Raw genomic sequence first — 26,519 nt, forward strand, 5'->3', positions numbered from 1 at the left:
TTTCCCTTTGTCCTCTCTCTAAAATAATGAGAAAGTTGGCCTTGGAGTAGTGACATTGCACCTGGAAGAGCCTCCAGTTCTGCATCAGAGAAAACAAACAAGAATAAAACAGGATGGACGTCCGCAATCAAGATGACAGACACACTCAGTGCATTGTGGGAAAGGTAAGTCACATGTGTTCCATGAGATGAGGCTGAAGCCGTTGGTGAGGGAGGTCCCCAGGCTGTTCCCTTCAGATCTGGTGTCTGTTCTCAGGGTGTGGAGTTACAGCCACAGCTTCTGTGAGTTCTAGCATTCAGTGAGCAAGATTCACTTTCCGGGGGTGTCTATGAAGATTTAAGGAAAAAATATGATATCCCTGCATCCTTGCCCTCTGCTCTCATTAACTCAATATCTTTATTACAGTCAAGTCTATAGTTCTTCTGGAAAGACAGATGTATGCCTGCAGTCATCACTTTCCCATTTTTTAATCCTCCAAAGTCAATTATTGATTATTTCACCACTGACACAAAGGCTGACTTTTTCATCATGGAGAAAGCCATCTGCCTTGTCAAGCAGTCTCGGTGTCTCATCCACTTTGAAGTATATCTCACTAAATGTGGGATTGCCAATGGGGTGTTCAGAAGCTTGAGCAGAGGCTGTGACTTTTCAAATTAATTTTACAATTGTTCCGAGGATTAGAAGTCCTGGATGATTAAATGTCTTATGAAGGACAGCTTCCGGTCCCTTGTCATCAACATTCATGAGCAAGAGACCCCTTTACACTAACTGACAACTATGATTTAAAGAAACTTCCTTTTTTTTCTTGCAGGGGTGAATGCCTATTGTCTTTACTAGGGAAAAGGAGGGATAATTGGATAGGGTATATAAATTGAGTGTGCCTGTGCTTTCCAGATAGGTTTCTGGTGACAGTCTACAAATCATGAAATAGCCTCATCCTCTACTACATCACCCAGACACACTGTGCCCCATTTCCTGTCACTTGTGAGCAGGGAGTGGCAGGTGACATGGCTAGAGGGTAGAGTGCCCAACCTTGACCTAACTCTTTTGTTGGGATCACTGGGATGTGGCTCTGTCTCTTACTGAGTCATAACTTACTAATCCAAGACACTACCCTTCAGTGAGACTCCTGGACCCCTTAAGGAAACAGAACTTGGGCCGGGGGTTGCAGCGGGGGTGGTGGTGGTGGTGGTGGTGGTGGTGGTGGTGGTGGTGGTGGTTCAGGTCCTGGTGCAAGATGGTGGAGGAGGACCTATACTGGAGGTGAGTGTTTTGCAGAAAACTGAGAAATTTTACATGTGCGCCAACTGCATTTACTGTTGACTGTAGACCATCAATGCCACCAATAAAAATAAAATCCATAGAGAATAGTTATAGTGAAATCCCTTGGACACAACTTCCCCTATCTTCTTTTCTCTCTTACATCTATTCTATTCAAGACTATTTCTAACCCTCCCTCATACCATTGCCCAAGGTTTCCAATGAACCCATTGCCCAATTCTGTGGTCCTGTCTTTGTGTGCCTCTCACTGAACTTCTTGGCAACACTAATTCTGTTCCTAGCCCTCCATCTCTCACTCATTGGGAGCTGGTTCTTTCTGGGTACTCCTCTCTACTTGCCACTTCTCTGGTATCTGCTCTTTCTCTTCTGTAGTTCTGATTATTGACACATCCTGAGAACCATCCTTCTGAATTCTTTGCCTCTAGTCATGTCTGACTGATCACATTAAGTCTCAAGGTTTAATGCATTAATTGTTATCTACCAACTCCCAGAATCCCCACTGCCCTAAAACGGTGTGTCCAATTGCTAGCTGACAGCTTCACCAGCATTTACAGGTATCTCAGAGTGAACAGGACAAATATTCCTTCCCCCAGAAAGCCAGTCCCTCTCCCAGTCTCTTCCATGTTAGTAGGTGACCTCGTATTCACCAAGCTGTTCACACCAATGACCAAGTTATTCACATTTCTTGCATTTTCTCATGCCCCACCCAAAGTCAGTCACCCAGCTGTCCCGGAGGTGGCATAGAGGCTACAGCACTGAGCATAGGAGGTTGACATTCCTAGTTTGATCCCTCATATCACGTGCTCTGGTTCTCACTCCTACCCTGTGTTAATACATAAATATTTTATTTATTTATGTATCTAATTATTTTCTTTTATTGTGGGAAATTGACACAAGTTGGTATTTCTAAATTCACATGGAAAGAACGACTCAGTAAATGGAGTGATCTGAGCCATTTCTTGTTATGAATAGCAACCAAGGACAAGGTGAGAAAATGTGGAACACCTCACACAGACACCACCTTCTTGCACCAACATGCCGAGCTTCTACTTTGAACCCCAAGAGAGAACCATCTTCCAGCTTCTCTGAACTCTATCCTTCACCTCAGCCATGGTATGAGGGCCCTGAGCTTTGAAGAGAGGCTGCAGATGTTGTAATGGAATCCCGGCTGGTGTCTGGAATCTCAAATCAGTCCCGGCTGCAGTTCACCTGTTTCCTGCTCTGACTCTGGTGCTTCTGATGGATTTCTGGAATAGAAGCCTGTCTAGGTGACAGCTTTCAGAGGTCTGGCCTTTTTAATTTTTTTTTTTTTTTTAAGAACTTATCTTGCTGTCAGTCTGACTGCCTCTACATTTACATAGAACATGTTGGCAAGGAAATGAACTCATTAGAAAGGTGAACCAAGGTAATCACTAGAACACAGAAGGGTCTGGAGGGATCCTGGACATTCTACACCAGAACTGTACTTTAGTCTCTTTCTCAGACCTTCCACCTTCTGCGCCCCACAGTGATCCTGGATACATACTCCCAGAGGAATAAAGAATAGCAAAGATATTCTTAGGAATTATGTGGAATTGTAACCCTCTTATCCTACAGTCTTGTCAATCATTATTAAATCAATAAAAAAGTAGTATCTATTAAAATGATTCATTTCTTCAACCTATGGACATTCTCTGTGGTGGAGCAGATTTACTATTACCCCAGTGCTATTGAAGAAGTCTGATCACAGACTTCCTGATAATTGTTATTAGAAAACCTACTTGGGAGTCGGGCAGTAGCACAGCGGGTTAAGCACATGTGGTACAAAGCGCAAGGACCAGCGAAAGGATCCCAGTTCAAGCCCCCAGCTCCCCACCTGCAGGGGATTTGCTTCACAGGTGGTGAAGCAGGTCTGCAGGTGTCTATCTTTCTCTCCCCTTCTCTGTCTTCCCCTCCTCTCTCCATTTCTCTCTGTCCTATCTAACAGTGACAACAACAACAATAATAATTACAACATCAATGAAAAACAACAAGGGCAACAAAAAGGGAAAAATAAATAAATATTAAAAAAAAAAGAAAGAAAGAAACCCTCTTGATTGTTACCTTTGCATCTATGGTTGCAAACAATATAGGTTTCCTCTACCAGGTACATTCTTTTGTTTAATGGTACCATGAGGACTGTTTTTGAGGCTGTTTCCCTTATTACAGTAATCCTACTCTAGGCGCAAAGTCTGGAAAGGTCATAGATTTTACTAGCCCCCAGATGATTAGCGGTGGTATTACATATCTGTGATCACCCACCAACCACTCTGATTCAGATGGCCTATACCATACATAGGGAAGGATGTTCCCCTTTACTTATCAATAGAGCAGGCAAATTCAAACCACCTCACACTTGTGAGAATGACCTGCATCAACAAAACAGGAAATGACAGTTTTTGGTGAAGTGTAGGGAAATTTCCCTACAGTGAGGATGCCGAGAGCAAAAAAATGAACTCTGGTACATTACTTGTGGGAATGCAAACTGGGGCAGCCCCAGGTGAAAATAGGATGGAGAGAATTTAAACGAGTACAAATGGAAATACCTTACGATCCAGCAATGCTCCTCCTGGGCATGAATTCAAAAGACATGGATGCATTCATTTCAAAGGATATTTGCAGCCCTGTATTCAGCACTACAGTATTTACATCAGCCAAAATATCGAATCAACCTAAATGTCCATTGGCAGAGAACTGGATACAGAACATGTGAGATATCTGTTCAACGAACAGGGTTCTGCCATCAAACAAAGATGACTGTATCACTTGGAACAGAAAATAGGCAAAACTAGAGATGATTATGTGAGTGAAATAAGAGGTGAAGGACAAGTACCAGATGGTTGTGTTCATGTGTGGAATATAGAGGATTAAAGAAACAGAATCGCAGACACCAACCAAAAAAAAAAAAAAAAAAACACCCAATAGTAACCACCACTCTGCCACTTGGACTTTGTGAGAACTATATGAGTTATAAGGAGATAAGTATGGGGCTGGGCGGCAGTGCACCTCGTTAAGCACAGATAGTACTAAGAGCAAGGCCTTGCACAAGGATCTGGGTTTGGGCTCCTCCACTTCCTACCTGCAGGAGGGTCCCTTCACAAGTAGTGAAGTAGATCAGCAGGTATCTATATTTCTCTCCTCTATCTCCCCTTACCATCTCAGTTTCTCTCTGTCCTATCCAATAAAACAGGGGGAAAAAAAGCCACCAGGAGCAGTGGATTTATAGGGCAAGCACTGAGTCCCAGTGATCGTCCCTGGAAATAATAAAATAAAACAAAATAAAATAAAACAGGAGAGGAATGTAATTACAGAAGTCAGACCTTCCACCTTCTGTACCATATAATGACCCTGGCTCCATGCTCCTAGAAGGATAAAGAATAGGGAAGGTCCCAATGGAGGGTGGGGATGGGATACAGAACTCTGGTGTTTATTTGTAATTTGTGCCCTCAACAAGGTGTGTCACCACTTGCCCTCCTCCCCCCTCAGTTAAATTTCTTAGAAAGGATAAAAGGTCTGTGGACTGCCTCCTTAGGAAGTGCTGCAACACTAAGCACAGCAATGGTGACCTGGTCCAGGGCAGGCAGTAACCTTGGACTGGGTGGCCCTTACCTCTGGCTCTGGTGTCCCTCCACGTCCCTTCGTGGATGTCCAGGGGAGGCCACCCGAGAAGCACTGTAGCATTGGCCGAGCTGGTAGGTAAATTTCAGCAGCCTAAGTAGCTGGTCTGGATGCCAAAGCCCAGTCATTATGAACTGATCTGGGGCTCTGCATTTTGCAGAGGTGAACCGCTGAAACCATGCAGATCAACCAAGGAGCTTAAATCCCAGGGTGATACATGCGCCAAGTGACAGCACCGCACCGGTAGAGTTCAAATTGAGGGTTAAAGGGCCTGCTGACCTTGAGAGCACACAGGACTTTCTGCTGCTTTGGTCAGGCCTCTGCCCACGAACAGATTTCATGTGCAGGCTTCTATCAGAAGCTTGTTTAAATCACCTCCTATACCCACAATCCCTTGTGAGCTTACATCCTATAGGTTCTGGTGTCAGCCTTAGGCTAATTTTGTGCTCAAGGTCAGAAGTCAATGCATTCCCAGCAGGAACAGACACTCCACCATCTGAAGATACTCTACAAAAACAACTGTCACTCGTCCCCATAATACTCATCAACCAGCACTGTGCTCCAGTCTCCCTGGTGTGATTCAGATAGAGATGGCAGGTACAGAGATAGAGACAGAGATATATAGACAGAGACAGAGAGGTAGACAGAGATAGATGATGTGTCCATCGATGGCTCAGGTGGTGGTATACCTGGCTGAGTGCAAATGTTATAGTATGCAAGGACCCAGGTTCAAGCCCCTGGTCCCCACCCACAGGGGGAAAATTTTGCAAGTGGTGAAGCAGGGCTGCAGGTGTCTCTCTGCCTCCCTCCTTCTACCACCCCTTTCCCTCTCAATTGCCAGATGTATCTATTCAATAAATAAAGATAATAAAAGTATAATATATACAGTTTAAATATAGATATGGTTGGTATAGATAATTAGATCTAGTTATTATAGTTAGCCCCTCTCTGTGACCCTGGGAGAACCACTGAACTCTGGTGGTGGGAACAGTGTCGAATTAGACCCTATTATCTTTTTGTTTGTTTGTTTGTTTAATTCTTAGCAGGGTTACTACTGGGATTTGATGTCAGTACTGTGAATCCATAACTCCCTCCCAGTGGAAATTTTTTCCCTTTTTTTGTTTTCCTTTATTTGATAGGACAGAGAGAAGCTGAGAGGGGGAGGTGAGATAGGGAGAGAGACAGAGAGACACCTGGAACCTTGACTCACTGCTCATGCAGTGCCTCCCACCCCCCCACCCCACAAGTGGAGAGCAGGGCTCCAACCTTGATCCTTCTGCATGGTATTCTCTTTGGAGAGAGAGAGAGAGAGAGAGAGAGAGGAACTAAGACTAATAGGCTGCTCAGTTCTAGCATATGGTGGTGGCAGGGATTGAACCTGGAATCTTGGGCATACAAGTCTAGTGTACTATCCTTGAACTATCTGTCTGGCCCAGGTTCCTATCCTCATTGGGGAGGAAGATTTGAAAGAATGCTTCATTGTATGTACGTATGCATGCATGTGTATATGCATGTATGTATGTATGCATGTATGTACGAATGCATGTATTGGAAAGAGATGGAGAGAAATCCAGAGGGAAGGAATAAATAAAAGAAGCAAAGAGCCACCTGCAGCACTGCTCCACCACTTGTAAAGCTATTGCCCTCCAGGTGTGACTGACGGCATTAGAGCAAAAGCCCTTGGCAAAGCTGGAACAGAGGACATTCCAGAAATTAAAAAAAATCCCGCTGGAAGGAGAGACCTTCCCAGGGCCCAGGAGCCCTCCCCACTCTCACACACTCTCTCCAGGAGTGTTCCCTGGATCCCTCCTTGCTCATTTGGTGACTCTCCCATTGAGACCTGAGCCACCTGGAGACTCAGCCTCCATGGCCCAGCTCTCTCCTCTGTCACTGGCAGGAGCAAGTAAACTTCTCTGACTTTTCCCAGAGTCTCAGAGGTCACCTGTCATTTTCACAAGTCAATCTCTTCAAGCACAGGAAACCAGGGCAGATGCTAGTCTGCTGAAAGCCCTGTGCTATAGATCCTGGAACTGGACCAAAAAGGACCAGGCATATGTATAGGCAACTGTATATAGATAACAGAGGTAGAGATACAGATATAGATGATATAGATATCTAGATATCTAGATATATAGATAGAAGACACAGACACAGTCATAGACACAGTCACAGACTTGTATAAAGTTAGCCTATATCTGAGACCTTGGCACAACCACTGCAGTTTCCAGCGGAGGGGATGGGGACACAGATCTCTCTGGTGGTGGGAATGGTGTGGAATTATACCTGTTAACCTTATAATTTTGTCAATCAATATTGAATCACTAATAAAAATATTGGGGAACAAAAAGCACCAATTTGAAGTGCTCTCGGCACCTCCAGTTTGAGGCCACTCCTCAAAGTAAACAAAGACTGGAAGCAGCCCCAGTGCCCAGTGGCTGATGATGGGATGCAGGATCCGAGTTCAGACAGATGACAGAACTCAGCTAGAAGCTGGAGAAATGCTGTTGCCCTTGATCAACACCAAGGAAGAACCTAAGTGAAATGAGTCAGATGGAAAAAGACGAACTCCATATGATTGTGCTCAGATGTGACAGGAAACACACAAGCAGGTGAGCCAGTAGTACACAGACAGATGTGTGGACAACAAGAACTGTTGGCATTTACCAAGGGAGGAGAGGGAAAGGGGGCTGGGAAGCACAACACCAGGCGCAGGTCCCTGCCCCACACCTGCAGGGTTTGGGAAAGCTTAAGGAGCAGCTAAGCAAGGACTGCAGGTGTCTCTCTGTCTCACTCTCTCTAGCTCTTCCCTTCCCTCACAGTTTCTAAAAAAAAAAAAAAAGGTAAATAAAAAGGAAAAATGGCCACCAGTAGCAGTGGATTCATGGTGCTGGCACAGAGCCCTAGCAATAAGCCTGACGGCAATAAATATAAAGGGGAAAAAAGAAAGAAAGAAAGGAAGGAAGGAAGGAAGGAAGGAAGGAAGGAAGGAAGGAAGGAAGGAAAGAAGGAAGGAAGGAAAGAAGGAAGGAAGGAAGGAAGGAAGGAAGGAAGGAAGGACGGAGGGAGGGAATGAAGAGGGAAAGAGAGGAGAGAGAGGGATGGAGGGAGAGAGGGAAGGAAGGAAGGAAAGAAACGGAGAGGGAAGGGGCCTGTGTAAGAAGGTAACAGGGCAGCTTTCTGACAAAGGACAGAATTGGATGTTTAGTAGTTAGCGTGATGTAACAATGTTTTTTCTTTCTTTCTTTCTTTCTTCAACTGTTTCATTAGGTGCCGGGATAGCCTGAGGGTGCTTCTTCCTGAGCAAGTGTTCTCTGGGTTGGAGAGAACTCAACTGGAGCCAACCGAGGCTGCTGCACTGACGTCGCAGGAGATACACTCTGGAACTCTCAGAGCCGGAAAGCAATTCCAAGTGATTTTACTCAGAAAAGCAGCTTGTATATATACTAGCCAAGTAGGGTGGAAACTGAGTGTGACGTAGAGAGGGTGGAGCAAAAAAAGAGATTGGTGAAAATCAGGGTGTGACAAGGAGAGGGGACGGAGCAGGGGAGAATTCTACCACTGAACTGCCAATGCCCTGGAGGGAGGGTGGTGCTTAGTTCACAGTGGTTTATGTAAATAGACCGCAGCTTTGAGTGGGATCAAACCAATGTCCTGCAGGCATGCCGGTGCTTAGTTAAGCAGGATTAGAGACAGAAGCTTTAAGCCGGGGGAGCTGGCATACTACCCAACAATTAGGGAACTCATGCCTTACAAAAGTCAGTTGTCACCTGGGTACAATTTCCAGTTTTCCCATAATAAACATCTGCACACCACTCCCAGCACTAACGCAGGGCTTTCTCCACCATCATGTCATCGATGCCTTATCAGCGCCCTGCCCCCATGTCCTTTAGCTGCAAAAGGCAACGTTGAGTTTACTAGCACACACTGAGGCCTATATTGTGCTTTGTTTACCAGTGCATTTAAATATATATATTTATTTATTCCCTTTTGTTGCCCTTGTTGTGGTTATGATTGTTGTTGTTACTGATGTCCTCATTTGTTGGATAAGACAGAGAGAAATGGAGAGAGGAGGGGAAGACAGAGAGGAGGAGAGAAAGAGAGACCTGCAGACCTGCTTCACCGCCTGTGAAGCGATTCCCCTGCAGGTAGGGAGCTGGGGACTTGAACTGGGATCCTTACGTCAGTCCTTGTGCTTGGTGCCATATGCTTTTAACCCGTTGTGCTACTGCCTGACTCCCAACAGTACATTTTTTTTTCAAAATAGTATCTTTATTTATTGATAGGATAGAGACAGCCAGAAATTGAGAGGGAAGGGGAGACAGAGAGGGAGAGAGACAGGGACACCTGCAGCCCTGCTTCATCACTCACAGAAGCTTTCCCCCTGGAGGTGGGGACCAGGGGCTCGAGCCCGGGGTACTTGAGCACTGTAACATGTGCTCTCAACTAGGTCCGCCACCACCTGACCCCCTGTATCATGCTTCATTGCAATGCTATCACAATTACAAATAAATAGAACACAAAAAACATTCCTGCAGTCCCCAGGCCAATGTGTCCTGGGCTCACAGTTCTCTCAGATTGGTAAACTTTTGTTAAAAAGCTGTAGTTTCAAGGAGAAAGGACTAGCAGAGTCCTTCACCTCGAGCCTGTGGTTGGAGCTTGTGGTTGTAGTTACAATGGCAGAGCTCAGAGGAGGCCATGCTGGCCCATCAAGGGAGTTTGTCATCACCAGCAAGACTAGATGTGTTTCACTTATAAGCTTGTGTACGCAACGCTGACATGTTGGTCTAACACTGAATGGAAGGATTCCTGCCAAAAGTTCCACTTGTGACTGGGGTTCATATATATTTGCTCACAGGCTACTGTTTTTCTTTTATTTCTCCCTCTCTGAAAATTTATGTATCTATTTTCTTATTATTGGACAGAGACAGGAATTGAGAGGGAAGGGTGAGTTAGAGAGGGAAAGAGACGGGGAGAGAACGGCAGCCCTGCTTAGCCACTTGTGAAGCTTTTCCTCTGCAGGCGGGGACTAGGGGCTTGAACCTGGGTCCTTGCGATCTGTAGTGTATGCAGTTAAACAGATGCACTACCATTTGGCCCCTCTTGTATTTAATATATTTTTTAATTGCCACCAGGGTTATCACTAGGGCTCAGTGCAGGCATGACAAATCTACCATTCCCAGTTGCTGTTTTTTTCCCTTTTTTTTTCCTTTCTAATTTTTGTTAGGATAGAGAGAAATTGGTAGAGGTGGGAGAGAGGGAGAGAAAGGGAGAGGGAAAGGGAGACTGAGAGGGGGAAGGGAGAGGGGGAGGGAGGGTGAGAGAGTAGGGAAGTGGGAGGTGGGAGAGGGAGGGAGGGAGGACAATGAGGGGGAGAAAGAGAGAGACAGAGAGACAGAGAGAGAGAGACACTTGCAGCCCTGCCTCATACTGTGAAGCATGCATCCTGCAGGTGAGGAGCAGAGACTTGAACCTAGGTCCTTGCACAGAGTAATATACAGTAATGCCACTGTCTGGGCCCCCAAGCTCTTGTTTTCATAGAATCCAGCGTAGCCTTCTAATCAGAAGCAACAATGCCTGTTAGTAAGGCAGGGTCACAGGTCACTAGGCCAGACAGCCCCCACTCTGCATGGCGGTGCCATTTGTAGTTTCTCCTTTGACCACTACACCCACCCAAGTAAAATCCCTCGAACCCACAATCTCTCTGTCCTGGCTAAAGCTGACCTCTCCCTTCTTTCAACAGTAACTTTCACATTCCCCTTAACAAAAGCAAACTTCATGGTGCCAATGTACTGTAAACAGATAAACATGTCTCATCCTTTCTGCCCCGTTAATGAACTCAGCTCCTGAGATGGTTCACAGAGCTAGTCGAGGCACAATAAAAATGAATTTAATTTCCTGAAACAGTAAATAGTTATTACTGAAGTTGCTGCCTAATCTGTTTTTGTTGTTGTTGTTGTTGTTGTTGTTCCTTCCCTTGTTACAATGGCATCCTTCCACTGGAAACACTTTAACAGTTAAATCGAAACTAAAGGAGAGAAAGGACAGTCCAAGTCTGCATGCTATGAGCTTGGCAATCACGCTCTGTTGCTGGAATCTCTCTGCTGCACTTGGCAATCTGCCGCCTCCAGCAGTTTAAATTCTGTGGCTTCTTGTACACAGAATATTGGAACGGTCACTCCTCCTCCAACCATAGGCCACCATTAGAAGGTGCCTTTTCGTGTGACAATTCACTAGACTCATTTGGCGAGGTGGGGCTGACAATTGTGCCAATCAGCTATGTGAAACATTGTGACTCATTGAGATTACACAAGATATATCTGAACCTTCTAAACTTGGGGATGAAAAAACCACATTCCCTGAAGACAGCTTCATCCTGGGAGATGGGGAGGGGATAGCATAATGGTTATGCAAAGAGACTCTCATGCCTGAGGCTCTAAATCCCCAGGTTCAGTCTAGAGCACCACCATATGCCAGAGCTGAGCAGAGCCCTTTACTAGAAAACACAAACAAAACAAAACAAAAAGCAACCTCACCAATGAGTCCTGGAATCCCACCTCCCCTGAGCTCTGCCCCTCTAGGGAAAGATGGTATGGCTACATCTGTCAATATCCACGTCCAGCAGAGAGAGAAGCAATTACAAAAGCCAGAACTCCCACCTTCTGCAACCCATAATGATATTTGGTTCAAACTCCCAGAGGGAAGCTTCCAGTGGTGGGGATAGGAGGTGGAAGTCTGGTGGTGGGAACTGTGTGGAATTGTACCACTGTTATCTTACAATCATGTTAATCATTACTAAATCACTAATAAAAGAAGAAAGAAAAGATAGCGTCATTCCTCCAGTCTTGCCCACAGTATGTCTTCTATAACAACTAGAACCAGCGAATTCCATTCCCCAAAAATGTGTATTTTTCTTTTCAGTTTTCTTAAAGCAATAAGTTTTATCCCTGACCTTACAGAGAAGATTCATAATCGTGAAATGCAAAGTGAAAGAGAGTAGGCAGACGATCTCAAAAGTGCGTCTTAGTAGTCTTCAGCTGCAAAACAACAGTGACCAGGCCTCTCTGTTAGATTTCTCACGCCTACATCCATGCATGGAGCCTATTGCTTGGAGCACACTGTGTCTGTCTTAGAGCAGTGATTGTTGTCTGTATGAATTCTGTGATCACACCTCATTTGTCTTAAAAAAAAAAAAAGTTCAACAGTTACCCACTTTCCTGCATATATTATAGGAATCTTTCCTCCTCTCCTAACTCTTCCTGGACTATCTTACTGGAATAGCAGAAACAGCAAGGTGAGAATCATGCTGGCTGCACAGATAGGAAGCCTACATTAGGAATCTGAAACTCAGCCAGCTCCTGGAGCATCATTTTGGAAAAAGAAAAAAAAAATCCCCTAAGACACATTATGGCCAAGTCCATAATCTGGAACCATCTTCTGTCCTTGGTTTCTTTGGGATTCTGTGTGGTGTCATGAAATATTTACTATTTCTTAAAACACAGTTTCAACTTTTAACTTCTGAAAGAGACTAGTTAGGCAGAAGGTTGTTTTTTTTGTTTTGTTTTGTTTTTTTTTTTGCTGTTGGCAAGTCAGGTGGATCTCATTAATCTTTCATATGATTCTATAAGAAACAAAAGTGCTAGTTAATAATAATAAAAAACAGAAAAGAAAAAAGCAGAGGAATTGAAGGAATTAGATGTCCCTAGTTAAATTCAGGTTCTTCTTAGTTAGGGCATTGAGTCCTTAAATGTTTAAGAGACATCCAGTCCACTTGTAACTGAGCAATGTAACACAGGGTGTGTGTGTGTGTGTATGCTTGTGTGTGTGTGTGTGTGTGTGTGTGTGTGTGTGTGTGTGTGTACCCAAAACCACAGCTGGATGGGGATACTGAAGATGTAAATGAATCCTGCAGAGTGAGCACCTCAGTGCAGTCTACCACACAGTGCTAAGCCCACATCCAGACATCTGGTAATTCCATACAGAATTCTCCTCTCCGCCTCACTGCCAGCAGGGCTATCACTGGAGCTTGTTACCAGGACAAGACATACATCCACTGCTTCAGTCAGTCATGCAGTCATTGTTTTTCCTTTTTCCTTCTTTGTATTCCTTTGACAGAGAGAACATGAGAGGGGACAGGCAGATAGAGAAGGAGAGATAATGACAGACACCTGCAGACCTGCTTCCCCACTCCTGAAGCCCACCAGGGGCTGGAACCCAAGTCCTTTCGCGTGGTACGATAACACCTCTGGCTCTGGCCGACCTAGTGGGTTGCAACTGCCGCTCCCCCCCCCCCCACCATGAGCCCGGCGTGGCCAGGGTGTGTGTGTGTTTTCACTTACCTTCTCTGCCGACTGAGCCGTGCCGAAGAAGATTGGGATGAATGCCAGCCACACGATGCATGTGGTGTACATGGTGAACCCGATGGGCTTGGCTTCGTTGAAATTCTCGGGGACCCCCCGAGTCTTGATGGCGTACACAGTGCATGTCACCATGAGCAGGATGCTGTAGCCCAGGGAGCAGATGATCTGCAGATCGGTGATGTCGCACTTGAGGACCCCCCTGGCCAGCTCGGGGTTCATGGTCTTGTGCTCCTCGTAGTCGATGATGATGTTGGGAGGGTCGACCCCGAACCAGATGAACACCCCAAGAAGCTGCACCGAGATCAGACTGGATGTGATAGCCAGCTGCGAGGTGGGGCTGATGAGCCGGGGGGCTGTGACGGATTTCTTGCCCTGCTCGAAGATGCGGTAGATACGGTTGGTTTTGGTGAGCAGGGCGGCATAGCTGATGCACATGCCCAGGCCCAGGAAGACCCTACGGAAGGAGCACACGGCCACGTCGGGCTTGGCGATCATCAGGAAGGTGATGATGTAACAGAGGAAGATGCCCGTCAGGAGCACGTAGCTCAGCTCCCGGCCTGAGGCCCGCACGATGGGGGTGTCGTTGTAGCGGATGAAGGTGGCCATGACGAAGATGGTGGCCATGATGCCCAGCATGGCCAGGAAGACAGGGATGAGGGCCCAGGGCGAGTGCCACTCCAGCCTGATGACGGGGATACGCTGACAGCCCGTGCGGTTCTCATTGGGACGCTGGTCGTAGGGGCAGTGCTGGCAGGTCATCTCGTCCAGCTGGTACTGGTAGCCGTCACAGGGCTCGCAGGTCCAGCAGCACGGGGTGCCCTTCTGCGTCTTCTTCCTCTGCCCTGGTTTGCAGGGCCGGGTGCACACAGACGGGGGGATCTCTCGGACGCCCTTGCCCCACTGCATGTCCTCGATCTGCAGTGGAACAAAGCACAGGGGGAGGGCGACAGGCTGAGCACTGGGAAGATAGGAGAGAGTCAGCAAGACAGCAACAGAGTCAGACAGGGGAACCTCCTTCCAAAGGAAGCCGCCTGCACTGCTGGTGTAGTGTCAACTGGCCCAACTCCTATGTAGAACAGTCTGCAGAGTCATCAGAGCACTGGAAATGGACCCGCCCCATGACCCTGCAGTTCCTCTCCTGGGGATAGATCCTAAGGAACCAAACACACCCATCCAAAAAGATCTGTGTGTACATTTATGTCCATAGCAGCCCAATCTGTAACAGCCAAAACCTGGAAGCAACCCAGATGTCCAATAACAGATGAGTGGCTGAGCAAGTTGTGGTCTATATACACACAACGGAATACTACTCAGCAATTAAGAATGGTAATTTCACTTTCTTCACCTCATCTTGGATGGAGCTTGAAGGAATCATGTCAAATGAGATAAGCCAGGAAGAGAAGGATGGATATGGGATGATCTCACGCACAGGAAGAAGTGCAGAATAAAGAACAGAAGGGGAAACAAAAAGCAGACCTTGGACTGGGCTTGGTGTATTGCACCAAAATAAAAGACTCTGTGAGGGGGCTGGGGGAGTGCTCATGTGTTAGAACAACATGCTGGAGAAGGACCGAGCTGGGGGTTAGATAGTTAGGTGGAAAATTGAGAGATGTTACACATGTACCAACTACTGTATTTTACTGTCAGCTATAAACCATTAATACATCCAGTAAAGAAAAAAAATAAGACTTTTAAAAATAATGAGGCCATCACCTTTGCAATATCTTGACCAGAACTTGAAGGCATCACGTTGAGTGAGATACGCCAGAAAGAGATACGCCAATTGTTGTATTAATAAGAGATGGACTTTCTGGAATTGACTGGCCTATTCAGGGCACAGTCTGGGGAATCCCGTTGTAGGCATAGCTGTATCCAGGCTTTCCAGCAGGCTCACCCGTGACCCTTTCACTCTCTCTTTTTTTTTAAATATATTTTTTATTGCATTTATTTATTTATTATTGGGAAGAGACAGACAGAAATTGAGATGGTAGGGGAAGATAGAGAGGGAGAGGGACAGAGAGACACCTACAGCCCTGCTTCACCACTTGTAAAGCTTTCCCCCTGTAGGTGGGTCCCAGGGGCTTGAAGCTGGGTTTTTGTGCACTGTAATGTGTGTGCTTAAACCAGGTGCAACGCTGCCTGGCTCCTGGCCTTACCCCTCTATCCTGACTTCAGTAACCAACCACATGACACCACTGAGGTAAACCATAGACGAGGTGAAATCTGGACTGGGGGTTTGTACCAAAGCAAAGGACTCTGGGGAAGAAGGGAGAAGACCAGGATGAAGTGACGTGGGGTCCTGGTGTGTCTCCTAGATCCAATTAGGAGGCGATGAGAGGCTGTGCCTGTGTGTTGAAGACTATACTGCAGGGCTGTGCCGTGGTGCACCCAATTAGGTACACACACACTATCACACACAAGGACCTGGGTTTGAGCCCCAATTCCCCACCCGCAGGGGGGATGCTTCCCCAGTGATGAAGCAGGTCTTCTTTCTCACTCTGTTTAATTACTCATTGACTCTTATTCTTATTGAGCTGAGTTTACAGTATAGTGCATCTCTCTCTCTCTCTCTCTCTCTCTCTCTCTCTCTCTCTCTCAAGTTGATAGTTGGGACTTGGTGAAGGCACTTAGTAGTATTAGTATTCAGTGCTTCCAGTGGCCTTGTTTTCTTTCTACCTTATTATTTGATAGGACAGAGAGAAATTGGGAGGGAAGGGGAGATAAGGAGAGAGAAAAGATACCCCTGCAGATCTGCTTTACCACTCCTAAAGCATCCTAACTGCAGGTGGGGAGTGGGGGCTCAAACCAAGGTTTCTGTGTGCTCCAACGGGTGTGCGACATCCAGCCCTGCAGTGTAGACTCTAACACGTTCTCATCTCCCCTCGATCGGTCTAGGAGACACACCAGGATCCTGATGTCCCTGGCCCTCTTTCTCTTTCCCCAGAGTCCTTTACTTTGGTGCAGTACACCACCCCTTGTCAAGGATTCACCTAGTCTAAGGTCTACCTCAGAGTCATGTGGCTGGTTATGGACAGCAAGATAAAGAGTGGATGGGTCCCTGGTGAGCCTGTCTGAGCGCCTGGCTACAGCTGTGTATGCAGATCCAGGATGCCTTAGACTGTGCACTGAGTAGGCCAAAAGTTTCCAGATGTTAAATTCAAAGACCTTACTCGTGGTTAGAAACAATGTGAAATGCCCCAATGACATCTCTGTCACCTGTAAGGGACAGAAATTGAATGTTAGCCACACTCAAAAATGAGTTTTCAAATCCACAAGCTACAAACTGTCTACTGAGTCTGCATATCAGTCCAGAGCAAGTTTCAATGAACACATTTCTTCATATGTAGTTAATTGCATTTTTAAAATGGGTGAACCAAAAATAGGTTAGGAAGATACTAGAAATCTGAGATTTTTTGATGCATAACTTTAAGAGATAAGGGGGGAGTGAAAACTAATTTACTGCTCATTAGAATGTCGGTGCTGTGTTAAGATAAGGATCCTTTGTGTCACAGGATGTTAATACTTCAGCTCAAAACTTGAATGAGAGTGACATTGAAAACTGCAGTCTTAGTTAAAGCTGAGAGTATTGCAATAGTTCAGGGGCCAAATTTCACTAAAAAGAAAAAGAAGGAGGAAGAGAAGAAGGAGAGGGCCAGGCAGTGGCGCACCTGGTTAAGTGCACACACTACAGTGTGCAAGGACTCAGGTTCAAGCCCCTGGTCCCCACCTGTGGGGGGGAAGCTTCACAAGTGGTGAAGCAGGGCTGCAGGTCTCTCTCTCTCTCTCTCTCTTTCTCTCTCCCTGCACTCTCAATGTTTCTTTGTCTCTATCCAATAATAAACTAAGAAAATAAAAATAAATAAAATTATAAAAGAGAAGAAGAGGAAGAAGAAGGGGGAGGAGTACAACCTTCTAGCAACGGAGTTTAAACTCCAGTCAGAGACCCAAGAATCTACAGATGGTCCTTGTGAACTCATTTGCTTGAGCACAAAACCCTGTTCAGCACTAAGCAATGTAACTGCACATAAAACATAATCATTTTCTCTCCCAACACCACCATTTGTGAAGCAGTAAGTCCCTGGCAGCCCTGCCAAAGTCATAAAATTAAGGAAATCATTTGTAATAAGAGAGAAAAAGGATATCCATTCCCTTTACAAATGTCAAATTCCAAGAAGAAGGAACATAAAGAAGGCTACTTATTAATACAAATGTTTCAAATGTCAAATTAAAAGGTCCTCCTCATGGTTAGCAAGAAACATGAACCAAAAAAACCCTCTTTAAATGGCATTATTAACTAAACCTAAGATTGCCGGATTCCAATACCAGTGGGTACGAATGTGACAGCTAATTAAACTTCATCTGTGGGAGCAGAGCTGGGACTCACACAAATATCGAAACAAATCAGCATTACATGTAATATTTTACGCTCAATTTCAAATCTTGCCAGCTCACTCTTTTTTCTCCCCCTCCCTGAATAAAATCAAAATTCCCAGCAATGATGAACAGCTCTCCCCCTCTCAAGTTACCCAAATATATACAAAAGAGCTGTAACCACACTCATCACAGTGATGGATTACTTCATTTGTTTTCAGTTTAAGTGGATCTCAACTCGATTTCATTGTAGGTATTAAGCCAACAAAGTTGCCTTTTGCTCCCAATGAATAAAAGTCTAATTGACTTGCTTTGCCAACCAAAAAATAAATAAATAAATAAATAAAATCACTGACAATATCATCTATCTGCCATGAAGGTACTGATTAAGTTTTGAAAGTAGCAGGTGGTGAGAACTCTGCAGATGTGAAACTGGAATGTATGTGGCTCTATGCCCATTCACACAGTTGCAAATACGCACCTGCTGGACAATCTCCTAGGACTCGGCAGAATCAACTAAATGTCAATGTCCTTGCCAGAAGGCTAGTGGAATTGTGAATCTAGAGTTTACTCTGGACTCTGCAACCAAAGGGTGTCTCACTTAGCCAGAAGCCAAAAATAAGGCATGGGAAATGACTGGGGGGAAAGACTAGGGCCTTTATCATTGTCTTCTCTAGAGGGCAGAGTTTAAAACTCCTCAGTAAGGATGCTCACTGGATGGACACCTACATTTGGGTGTTCACTGGGTGCTCAGTAGCTGGCTCAGGAGCTGGGGAAGGGCTTTGGAGAACCTAGTTCCTGACAACAGAATGAAACTGGAAAAAAAAAGTTCCATCTGGGCTGAGGAGACAGTAGGATGGTTCTGTAAAAATAAAAGAACAAACAAACAGACAAAAAACCTTTCATACCCAAGGCTTCAAGGTTTCACTCTGCAGCATCACCAGAAGCCAGAGCTGAACAGTGCTCTAGTCTCTCCCCCCCCCCCCCATCTCTTTGTCTTTCTCTTAGGAAGGAGAAACTAATTTTCAGCCTTAGCAAGGCATACTAAAGCCTTTGTGGAACCCTAGGAAGCAAACCATCACCCACTGTTAATGAAGCACCCCCCCCCACACACACACACACATGCACAAATATGCTGTTTTCAGCTTTAGAATTTCAGTGTGTGATGGGTGGAGCTAAGGCAGCCATTTGCAACAGGAAACAAAGTTAACTAAGTTGAGGACAACAAAAGAACGAATCCAAAACCCAATGAAAAGAATCTGTATCTGTGGTGACCTAGTTGTGGCCCCACATGACCCAGCCATTCTTTTTTAAAAAATATTTTATTTATTTATTTATTTATTTATATTTTTGTTGCCCTTGTTTTATTGTTGTAGTTATTATTGTTGTTGTTGTTGTTGATGTTGTTCATTGTTGGATAGGACGGAGAGAAATAGAGAGAGGAGGGGAAGACAGAGAGGGGGAGAGAAAGATAGACACCAGCAGACCTGCTTCACTGCTTGTGAAGCGACTCCCCTGCAGGTGGGGAATTGGGGGCTCAAACTGGGATCCTTACTCTGCTCCTTGTGCTTTGCGCCACATGCGCTTAACCTGCTGTGCTACCGCCTGACCCCCAACCTAGCCATTCTATCTCTGAATTGTGAACATGAAATGACAAAATTCCCTCAGTGTTTAGCCAGTTCTTCATACAAAGTCTGCTGTGTGCTGCTGAACACAGCATAGCCTTGGTTCTGCCAGAGTTATGGGTGGTCTTCTGAGACTGGGAGGCAGCAAGCCAATAATTCCCATTCTTGCACAGGTAGCAGGAAACATGGAAGAAAACAGAACTGCAGGGGGCCTAGTGGTGGCACACTGGACTAAGCTCCCATATTACCAATCTCAAGGATCTAGGTTCAAGCCTCTGCTCCCCACCTGCAGGAGTTCTGCTTCATGAGTAGCTGTGAAGCAGGTCTGTAAGAGTCTCTCTGTCTCTCCACTCCTTTTTTTTTTCCTTTTGAAGATTTTATTTGACAGAACAAAGATAAATCGGAGAGAAGAGATAGAGAAGGAGAGGGAAGGAGAGACACCTGCAGACCTGCTTTACCACTCATGAAGTGTCACCCACTGTAGGTGGGCAGTGAGGACTCAAACTTGGGTCCTTGTGCATGGTGATAAGTGCACTTAACCAGGTGTGCCACTGCCTAATTCCCTCTCCCTCTCTCTGTTTTCCCTTCTCTCTCATTTTCTCTGTCCTATTAAATAAAAATTAGGAAAAAAATGGGCCACAGGGAGCAGTGGATTTAAGGTGCTGGCACTGAGCCTCAGCAATAACCCTGGCGGCAGTCAAAAATAAATTAAATAAAAGTCAGAAAACAGAAGTGTGGCATCAAGAGCAAGCAGGAGGACTTGCTCTGTTTACTGAGAAGGCTGGGTGGGAGGGTGGGAACTTTCTGGGACCGGACAGTCAGCTGTGGGGCTGCTGTCTCTGCAGAGGCCGGGAGACTGTAGACAGGCACCTGCCAGCTGAAGTTCTCCAGTACATGTGTTTGGCGACGAAACAGGAGGCTCTGGCTCTGGCAGAGAGAGCACTGTTCCAGGGGGAGTGAGCAGAGCCTCAGAGCCACTGGGATCTTAAAAATGAAACCCAATTAGTTGCTGTCTGGCTGCCAAATGCAGACACCAAGCACAGAATTTTGATCAGCACAATTTGCTGCATCCATTTTGATTGGCAAAGACAGCTTTTCCTTCCCAGCGCAGAGATTTTCTGGCTGAAAGAAAATTCTGGAGGTTTTCTTTGGTGAGCTTCCATTTGTGTATTTCCAAAGCTTTACTCTGTGGACCAAGCTGGTTGCAGCTTTTGTGAAATAATTCTCAGCCTGGTTCTTCTGGCTTATTAAATTCTTAATAAGACAAGCTCATTTTAAAAGGGGCTTTCTTACGAAGATGCCATTTGTGCCTTGAAATTCATTCATCCTGTCTCAAAGCACTTCTGGATGGATGTGCACAGGGACCCTGAATCTGTTAACAGTGTGTGTGTGTGTGTGGGGGGTGACGGGAGTGTGCTAGGAAGAGCTTGTGAGACATCTTCAGTGTCCGTTGCCTTTTTGAGACTCAGCAGTATGTGTAGACATAATTCCATAACTGCTTAGTTGTAATCAAAGATATTCATTCATTCAGATTCCTCTTCAAAATATGGAAAGGCAGGAATCATCCCTTTCTGATCTACTCTAGGAAGAAAGTGTCATCACAAAGTATCAGGGAGGCCAGGATGTTGAGGGAGGTCCCCTATGTGCTTAGACCCTACCTGGATAGCTGAGGTGGGAGGGTATGCTACACCTTCTCTCTGAGCCTTGAGTTACAGGGCAGAGATGTCTCACTGGGAAGAGCACTCACATGCCAAGTATGTGGTTCAGGCTCAAGCCCAGACACCACAGGCAAGGTGCTCAGGTGCTGGAGGAAGTCCCCTGTTGGAGAAGCTTCTGATCCCAGTCTTGCAGATACTTGTTTTGAGAAATCGTACTGACTTTTATTGGCAAAGAGAGCTTTTACTTGACCCAGCACAGAGACTTTCTGGCTAAAGGAAATTCTGCCATGCAGGAAATTTTTCTTGGGTGAGGTGCCATTTGCATGTTTCCAAAGCTTTACTCTGCATTTATGTTTGAAAAAATAGATGTTATTTGTCTTCAAGGATTATTCCTTTGTCTAATAACACCAGGAGGACTGTTTTTCAGGCTGTGTCCCTTATTGCAAGAATCCTGCTCTAGGGCAAAATCTGGAGATGTCAGAGAATATTCTACAGGCCTACGGGCTAGAGAGGGGGGTATTGCCACATGTGATCACCCACAACTCTGATGTCTGGCTGCTGCCCTGAACGTCTGGAGACTGTGCATGGGATAACTGAAATAAACTCAATTATTATGAAATAATAATAATAAAAAAGACATGAACCTAACAAATTGCCGTTTGGATAGTGAGTTTCTTTTTTTTTTTTTTCTTTTTTCTTTTCTTTTTTTTTTCTTTTTTTTTTTTTGTCTCCAGGTTTATTGCTGGGGCTCGGTGATTGCACCATGAATCCACTACTCCTGGAGGCCATCTTCCCCCCCCCCCCATTTTGTTGCCCTTGTTGTTGTAGCCTTGTTGTGGTTATTATTGCTGTTGTTGATGTCGTTCATTGTTGGATAGGACAGAGAGAAATGGAGAGAGGAGGGGAAGACAGAGAGGAGGAGATTAAGATAGACACCTGCAGACCTTCTTCACCTCTTGTGAAGTGACCCCCCTGCAGGTGGAGAGCTGGGGGCTCAAACCAGGATCCTTATGCTGGTCCTTGTGCTTTGTGCCACATGCGCTTAACAAGCTGCACTACTGCCCAACCCCCGCATAGGACAGTTTCAAGCACTCCTAGTCCGATGTTTCCCCCCTTAGAAATTCTAATCTTGAAAAACCTAAGGAATCCAGCAAGAAGCTTTTGGAAATCATCAGGCAATACAGTAAGGTGTCAGGCTACAAAATTAACATTCAAAAGTCAGTGGTATTCCTCTATGCAAACACTAAGCTAGAAGAAATTGAAATCCAGAAATCAATTCCTTTTACTATAGCAACTAAAACAATAAAATATCTAGGAATAAACCTAACCAAAGAAGTGAAAGACTTGTATACTGAAAAATATGAGTCACTACTCAAGGAAATTGAAAAAGACACAAAAAAGTGGAAAGATATTCCATGTTCATGGGTTGGTAAAATTAACATCATTAAAATGAATATACTACCCAGAGTCATCTACAAATTTAATGCTATCCCCATCAAGATCCCAAGCACATTTTTTAGGAGAATAGAACAAATGCTACAAATGTTTATCTGGAACCAGAAAAGACCTAGAATTGCCAAAACAATCTTGAGAAAAAAGAACAGAACCAGAGGCATCACACTCCCAGATCTCAAACTGTATTATAGGGGCATTGTCATCAAAACTGCTTGGTACTGGAACATGAACAGACACACTGACCAGTGGAATAGAATTGAGAGCCCAGAAGTCAGCCCCCACACCTATGGACATCTAATCTTTGACAAAGGGGCTCAGACTATCAAATGGGGAAAGCAGAGTCTCTTCAACAAATGGTGTTGGAAACAATGGGTTGAAACATGCAGAAGAATGAAACTGAACCACTGTATTTCACCAAACACAAAAGTAAATTCCAAGTGGATCAAGGACTTGGATGTTAGACCAGAAACTATCAGATACTTAGAAGAAAATATTGGCAGATCTCTTTTCCGCATAAATTTTAAAGACATCTTCAATGAAACGAATCCAATTACAAAGAAGACTAAGGCAAGTATAAACCTATGGGACTAAATCAAATTAAAAAGCTTCTTCACAGCAAAAGAAACCACTACCCAAACCAAGAGACCCCTCACAGAATGGGAGAAGATCTTTACATGCCATACATCAGACAAGAGTTTAATAACCAACATATATAAAGAGCTTGCCAAAATCAACAAGACAACAAATAACTCCATCCAAAAATGGGGGGAGGACATGGACAGAATATTCACCACAGAAGAGATCCAAAAGGCCAAGAAACACATGAAAAAATGCTCCAAGTGTCCGATTGTCAGAGAAATGCAAATAAAGACAACAACGAGATACCACTTCACTCCTATGAGAATGTCATACATCAGAAAAGGTAACAGCAGCAAATGCTGGAGAGGGTGTGGGGTCAAAGGAACCCTCCTACACTGCTGGTGGGACCAACCTCTGTGGAGAGCAGTCTGGAGAACTCTAAGAAGGCTAGAAATGGACCTACCCTCCGATCCTGCAATTCCTCTCCTGGGGATAGACTCTAAGGAACCCAACACATCCATCCAAAAAGATCTGTGTACACATATGTTCTTAGCAGCGCAATTTGTAATAGCCAAAACCTGGAAGCAACCCAGGTGTGAAACAACAGATGAGTGGCTGAGCAAGTTGTGGTATATATACACAACGGAATACTACTCAGCTGTAAAAAATGGTGATGTCACCATTTTCAGCCGATCTTGGATGGACCTTGAAAAAATCATGTTGAGTGAAATAAGTCAGAAACAGAAGGATGAATATGGGATGATCTCACTCTCAGGCAGAAGTTGAAAAACAAGATCAGAAGAAAAAAAAAGTAGAACCTGAAATGGAATTGGTAAAAAGTAAAAAGACTCTGGGGTGGGTGGGTGGTGGGGAGAATACAGGTCCAAGAAGGATTCAGAGGATCTAGAGGGGGGGGGTTGCATTGTTATATGGGAAACTGGGGAATGTTATGCATGTACAAACTATTGTACTTACTGTTGAATGTAAAATATTAATGCCCCAATAAAAAAGAGAAAAAAAAATTAAAGAAAACAAACAAATAAAAAGAAACAGTGTTCATTTGATAAAGCTTCTCTTTTCAGGTATGCTGGAGACTGGAAGGATATGAAACAGTCTTATTTCATCAGGAAAAGTGTGTGCAGGGTCAGGGAGACCCTGAGTTTTAGGGAGGTTTGTGCCAACCTCTTGGTAACATGGGGGGGTATAAACCATTTCCTGGCGGCAGCTGGCATTTCTACCATCCCTGTCCCTCAGATGTCCCTGCCCCACTGTGACACTCAGCAATGCCAACACACAAGTGAGCAACACTCATGTCCTGTGCCGTCACCGTGGGAGCTGACCAGTTAAAACTGAGCACACTCCAATCTCATTCCAAATACGACTTGAGCCTGGTCGGTCTGTCCTCAAGCTGCCTTTTCCAGGAAATTGGAGTGGAGTCTCTGAGGACAGATCGGAGTTGAGCTGGATGAGGTGGGAGAAGTGCTGGGTATACTGAGCAGCTGGAGCATCAGATCAGGCATAGCTACAGATCAGGCATAGCTAGTATCTAGACCACAAGCCAGGAAGGAGCTGATACCACACCAACAGGCTGGGGCCAGGGAGACGCACTCTAATCATTATTGACTCACCAGTATCTTCTTTCTTATATCTGTGATTTTTTATCTGTTACTAATAGTTTGTTCCACGGTTATAAGATTGCAATGAATAGTTCCATGTTTGCTTGTTTTTTTTAAATTTATTGTATAGAGACCACCAGAAATTGAATGGAAGAGAAAGATAAGAGAGGGAGAGAGACAGACAGACACCTGCAGCTCTGCTTCACTTCTAGCAAAGCTGCCCCCCTGCACCATGCAGGTGGGGACTGGGGGCTCGAACCTGGGCCCTTGCACACTGTAACATGTGTGCTCAACCAGGTGCGCCACCACCAGGCCTCCAACCTATAGTTGTTCACCACACCCACCTTTCAAAGATCACCACCAGAGTTAACACTAGTCTTACAATTTTCTTGTTTCTGTTTTGTTTTGATTTTTTTTTTCATTTTTATTATTTATTTATTTATTTATTGCCTCCAGGGTTGTTGCTAGGGCTCGGTGCCTGCACTATGAATCCACAGCTCCTAGAGGCCATTTTTCCCATTTTGTTGTCCTTGTTATTACCCTGGTTGTGGTCACTATTATTATTGTTGTCATTGCTGTTGTTGTTGGATAGGACAGAGAGAAATCTAGAGAGGAGGGGAGACAAAGAGAGGCAGGGAAAGACAGACACCTGCAGACCTGCTTCACCGCCTGTGAAATGATCCACCTGCAGGTGGGGAGCCGGGGTCAAGCCAGGATCCTCATGCCTGTCCTTGTGCTTCGAGCCATGTGTGCTTAACCCACTGCGCTACCACCCCTCTGCCTTTTTGGCAAGTTCATGTGAGTCTAGATTCTACATATGAGTAAAACCATCAGGTAGTTGTCTTTTATATCTTATTTTCCCTCTCTGTACCCCCTCCCTTGCAATTTCTCTGTCTCTAATACGAAATATATATAAAGCTTTACCACCATATAGAACAGAGACATATGCACTGGAACAAGAAGAAAACAGAGGTGATTTGCTGAAACACAAGACCTAAGAAGCAGGAAGGTGATGTGAGGACATCAGTGTGGTACATAAGAGGGCTCCACTGCTGGTGGGAAGGCAGACTGGGGCCACCCCTGTGGAGACTGTATGGGCAATCCTTAAACAAATAAACACGGAATGACCTTATAATCCAGAGATCCCACACCTAAGCCTGGATCCAACAGACACTCAGACACTAATTAGAAGGGACATGCACAGCTTATGTTCACAGCTGCATCATTAACAACAGAGAGTAGATGCAGCCTAGCTGCCCATCAGCAGATGACTGGCTAAAGAAGTGATGGGATACAGACCCCATGGAATACTACTCTGCTGTCAACAATGATGATACTGTGTTCTTTGGCACAAAATGGATGGACCTGGAGGTGATCATATTTAGCAAAATCAGTAAAGATGTGAATGACTGCTAGATGGTTTCACTCAGGTGGAACCTAGAGAACTGAGACTCACAAATGTGCAGAAAGCAAAACAAGGGAGTCGGGTGGTAGCACAGTGGGTAAAGCACACGTGGCGCAAAGCACAAGGACCAGCACAAGGATCCCAGTTCGAGCCTCCGGTTTCCCCACCTGCAGGGGAGTCGCTTCACAGGCGGTGAAGCAGGTCTGCAGGTGTCTATCTTTCTCTTCCCCTGTCTTCCCCTCCTCTCTCCATTTCTCTCTGTCCTATCCAACAACAACATCGATAATAACTACAACAATAAAACAACAAGGGCACCAAAAGGGAATAAATAAATAAATATTTTTTAAAAAGCTAAACAAAATGAAACAAAACAAACAAAGAGAGACAGAAGCAAACAGATTGTCACTAAGACTCTGTAAGAATGATGATGGCCATCCTTGGGAGGGTGAGAACACAGAATGTTGGTGGTGGTGGGAGCATTGTGTATCTATACTCTGTAATCTTACAACCTTGTAATCCACCATTCATCACAGTAA

General features: G+C 45.0%; 1 protein-coding gene across 2 annotated transcripts in view; it reads right to left on the reverse strand.

The window, feature by feature from the left end:
* The window catches only part of GRM7 (glutamate metabotropic receptor 7), an 872,294-nt gene that overhangs the window by 125,065 nt on the left and 720,710 nt on the right, over positions 1-26,519 (reverse strand). For both annotated transcript variants that reach the window (XM_060180785.1, XM_060180786.1), the window contains one exon: positions 13,254-14,189. In XM_060180785.1, the coding sequence (XP_060036768.1) occupies positions 13,254-14,189 (936 nt within the window). The remainder of the gene's footprint in view (positions 1-13,253; positions 14,190-26,519) is intronic.

The sequence above is a fragment of the Erinaceus europaeus genome, chromosome 21 (assembly GCF_950295315.1).
Source record: "Erinaceus europaeus chromosome 21, mEriEur2.1, whole genome shotgun sequence".
NCBI lineage: Eukaryota > Metazoa > Chordata > Mammalia > Eulipotyphla > Erinaceidae > Erinaceus > Erinaceus europaeus.